Source organism: Bos indicus x Bos taurus, chromosome 15, assembly GCF_003369695.1.
Source record: "Bos indicus x Bos taurus breed Angus x Brahman F1 hybrid chromosome 15, Bos_hybrid_MaternalHap_v2.0, whole genome shotgun sequence".
Classification (NCBI taxonomy): Eukaryota; Metazoa; Chordata; class Mammalia; order Artiodactyla; family Bovidae; genus Bos; species Bos indicus x Bos taurus.
The window spans coordinates 33,812,153-33,816,663 of NC_040090.1; the positions used below are offsets into that span (position 1 = coordinate 33,812,153).

Sequence of the window (4,511 nt, forward strand, 5' to 3'; positions counted from 1 at the left end):
AAAATCAGACATATTATATTCTTTACAGCTGAAGATGGAGAAGCTCCATAGAACCAGAAAATATAAGAACGGGATATGACTGTGGATCAAATCATGAATTCATTATTGCAAAATCAGGCTTAAATTGAAGAAAGGAGGGAAAATCACTAGGCAATTCAAGTATCATTTCAGTTCAGTTCAGTCACTCAGTTGTGTCTGACTCTTTACGACCCCATGGGCTACAGCATGCCAGGCTTCCCTGTCCATTTTCAACTCCTGCAGCTTGCTGAAACTCATGTCCATCAAGTCGGTGATGCCATTCAACCATCTCATCCTCTGTCATCCCCTTCTCCTCCTGCCTTCAATCTTTCCCAGCATCAGGCTCTTTTCAAATGAGTCAGTTCTTCGCATCAGGTGGCCAAAGTATTGGAGTTTCAGCTTCAACATCAGTCCTTTCAATGAATATTCAGGACTGATTTCCTTTAGGGTGGACATGTTGGTTCTCCTTGCAGTCCAAGGGACTCTCAAGAGTCTTCTCCAACACCAAAGTTCAAAAGCATCAATTCTTTGGTGCTCAGCTTTCTCTACAGTCCAACACTCACATCCATACATGACTACTTGAAAAACAATAGCTTTGACTAGATGGACTTTGTTGGTAAAGTAATGTCTCTGCTTTTTAATATGTGGGCTAGGTTGGTCATAGTTTCTTCCAAGGAGCAAGCGTCTTTTAATTTCATGGCTGCAGTCACCATCTGCAGTGATTTTGGAGCCCCCCAAAATAAAGTCTCTCACTGTTTCCATTGTTTCTCCATCTATTCGCCATGAAGTGAAGGGACCAGATGCATGATCTTAGTTTTCTGAATGTTGAGTTTTAAGCCAATTTTTTCACTCTCCTCTTTCACTTTCATCGAGAGGCTCTTTAGTTCTTCTTCACTTTCTGCCATATGGGTGGTGTCATCTGTGTATCTGAGGTTATTGATATGTCTCCCAGAAATCTTGATTCCAGCTTGTGCTTCATCCAGCCTGGCATTTTGCATGATGTACTCTGCATATAAGTTAAATAAGCAGGGTGACTCTGCATTCAAATAGGTATATCTTTTCTTTTCTCCTTTGCCTTTAGCTGCTCTTCTTTATGAATGTATGACCAAAATCAAATCCCTGTGATTATAAAGTTGAAGTGACAAATAGATTCAAGGGATTGGTTTTGATAGAGTGCCTGAAGAACTATATATAAATGTTCCTAACATTGTATAAGAGGCAGTGATCAAATCCATTCTCAAGAAAAAGAAATGAAAAAAAGCAAAATAGTTGTCTGAGGATGCCTTAGAAATAATTGAGAAAAGAACAGAAGAGAGTAGCACAGAAGAAAGGGGAAGATAAAACCAAGTGAAAGCAGAGTTACAGAGAATAGCAAGGGGAGATAAGAAAGCCTTCGTAAGTGAACACTGAAAATAAATAGAGGAAAATAATAGAATGGGAATTACTAGAGATGTCTTCAGGAAAGTTGGAGACACTAAGGGAACATCTCATCAAAGATGAGCACAATTAATGACTACAATGGCAAGGACCTAACAGAAGCAGGAGAGATTAAGCAGAACTGGCAAGAATACACAGAAGAACTAAACAAGAACGTCCTAATGACCCAGATAATAACTATAGTGTGGTCGCTTATGTAGAGCCAGACATTCTGTAGTGTAAAATCAAGTGGTCCTTAGGAAACATTACTATGAACAAAGCTACAGGAGGTGATGCAATTCCAGCTGAGCTGTTTCAAATCTTAAAAGATGATGCTGTGAAAGTGCTGTACTCAATATGCCAGCAAATTTCAGCAATGGCCACAGGCCTGGAAAAGACCAGGTTTCATTCCAGTTGCAAAGAAAGGCAGTATCAAAGACTGTTCAAACTACCATACAATTTCACTCATCTCACATGCTAGCAAGATAATGCTCAAAATCCTTCAAGCTAGGCTTCAAAGTACATGAACTAAGAAATTGCAGATGTACGAGCTGGATTTAGAAAAGGCAGAAGAACCAGAGATCAAATTGCCAATGCCCTTTGGATGATAGGGAAAAAAAAGGAATTTCAGAAAAACAACTACTTCTGCTTCATTGACAATGCTAAAGCTTTTGACTCTGTGGATAACAATAAACTGTGGAAAATTCTGAAAGAGATGGGAACACCAGATCACTTGACCTGCCTCTTGAGAAATCTGTATGCAGGACAAGAAACAACAGGTAGAACCACACATGGAACAACAGATTGGTTCAAAATTGGGAAAGGAGTACACCAAGGCTGTATATCATCACCCTGCTTATCTAACTTATATGCAGAGTTATATCATTGAAATGCTGGGCTGGATAAGTTACATGCTGGAATCAAGATTGCCAGGGGAAATATCAACAGTCTCAGATATGCAGATGATACCAGTCTAATGGCATAAAGAGAAACTAAAGAGCTGCCTGATGAAGGTGAAAGAAGAGAGTGAAAAAACTGGCTTAAAATTCAGCATTCAAAAAACTAAGTTCATGGCATCTGGTTCCATCAATTCATGGCAAATAGATGTGGAAAAATAGGAACATGGGCAAGTTTATTTTCTCTGGCTCCAAAATCACTGTGGACAGTGACTGCAGCCGCAAAATTAAAAGACACTTGCTTCTTGGAAGAAAAGCTATGACAAACCTAGACAGTGTATTAAAAAGCAGCAAGGAGGTTAAACCAGCCAATCCTAAAGGAAATCAACCCTGAATATTCTTTGCAAGGTCTGATGCTGAAGCTCCAATACTTTGGCCACCTGATGCAAATAGCCAACTCACTGGAAATAATCCCGATGCTGGGAAAGATTGAAGGCAGGACGAGAAGGTGGTGACAGAAAATGAGATGTTTGGATGGTGTCATCAACTCAATGGACTTGAGTTTGAGCAAACTCTGGGAGATAGTAAAGGAGAAGAAAGCCTGGCGTGCTGCAGTCCATGACATTGCAATGTCAGACATGACTGAGCGGCTGAACAATTACTGTCTTTTATAAATATTTACTTGGTGAAATAATTTTATGTGAATGCATAGTAAGTGAATGAATACAATTTATCATTTTAGAACACTCAGATTAAATACTTCAGCTTGAGTTCAACATGTCAGCTTTCAAAAATACCACATCCTCTTTTGTCGTTTTCTTTCTGACTGGTGTTCCTGGGCTGGAAGCCTTCCACACCTGGATCTCCATTCCCTTCTGCTTTCTCTGTGCAACTGCTCTCTCAGGAAACAGCCTGGTTCTCTTTGCCATCATCACTCAGCCAAGCCTCCACGAGCCCATGTATTATTTCCTCTCCATGCTGTCCACCACTGACCTTGGCTTGTCAATATCCACTCTGGTCACCATGCTGGGTATCTTCTGGTTCAATGCCAGGGAGATCAGCTTTAATGCCTGCTTGTCACAGATGTTTTTCATTCAACTTTTCACTGTCATGGAATCTTCAGTGTTGTTGGCCATGGCCTTTGATCGATTTGTGGCTATCTCCAATCCTCTTAGATATGCCAGCATCTTAACTGATTTTAAAATAGCAGAGATTAGAGTAGCCATCGTCACCAGGGGTACCCTAACACTGACTCCTATGGTGGTGCTTCTTAAGCGCTTGTCCTATTGCCACAGCCACGTGCTCCATCACTCCTACTGCTTCCACCCTGATGTGATGAAGCTCTCATGCACAGACACCAGGATCAATAGTGCCGTTGGTCTGACAGCCCTGATCACCACTGCTGGGGTGGACTCGACCTTCATTATCCTCTCTTATCTTTTGATTATCAAGACTGTCTTCAGCATAGCATCCTCAGAAGAGAGGAAGAAAGCCTTCAGCACATGCATGTCTCATCTTGGTGCTGTTGCTGTATTCTATATTCCATTGATCAGCCTGTCTTTTGTTCACAGATTTGGGAAATGGGCCCCACCATATGTACATACTCTAATTGCAAATGCCTACCTGTTGATCCCCCCTGTAATGAACCCCATCATTTAGTGTGAAGACCAAACAGATACGTAGAGCTGTGCTAAAAGTTCTCCATACCACCGCAACAAAGAAGTAGATGTGTTTCTCAATTTTTTTCTAGTCCTGGGCATCAAAAGACATGAAAGTCACTCAGTCGTGTCCGACTGTTTGTGATCCCATGCACTGTAGCCTGAAAGGCTCCTCTGTCCATGGAATTCTCCAGGCCAGAATACTGGAGTGGGTAGTCATTGCCTTCTCAAGGGGATCTTCCTGATCCAGGAATCGAACTGGGGTGTCCTGCATTGCAGGTGGATTCTTTACCAGCTGAGCTACCAGGGAAGCCCATGGGCATCATATAGATGAGTAAAATGCCATTTATAGAAGCAAAAACCTTGAGGCTCATGCTTAGGATGAAAACATCAAAAATATCACTTTAGCTTTATTTAAGAAGACCCTCAGATAAAAAAGATAAATGTAAGCTGGAAAATCCCTGTTACCATTTTCCTCAGATAACCCCAATTATATTAATATTTCTTCATTCAAGTGAAAGAT

General features: G+C 41.1%; 1 protein-coding gene across 1 annotated transcript; it reads left to right on the forward strand.

The window, feature by feature from the left end:
• Positions 1-3,107: 3,107 nt before the first annotated feature.
• LOC113904750 (olfactory receptor 51F2-like) lies at positions 3,108-3,995 on the forward strand. The gene has a single exon (XM_027561845.1). The coding sequence runs from the start codon at positions 3,108-3,110 to the stop codon at positions 3,987-3,989; it is 882 nt and encodes a 293-aa protein (XP_027417646.1). The 3' UTR covers positions 3,990-3,995.
• The last annotated feature ends 516 nt before the right edge of the window (positions 3,996-4,511 follow it).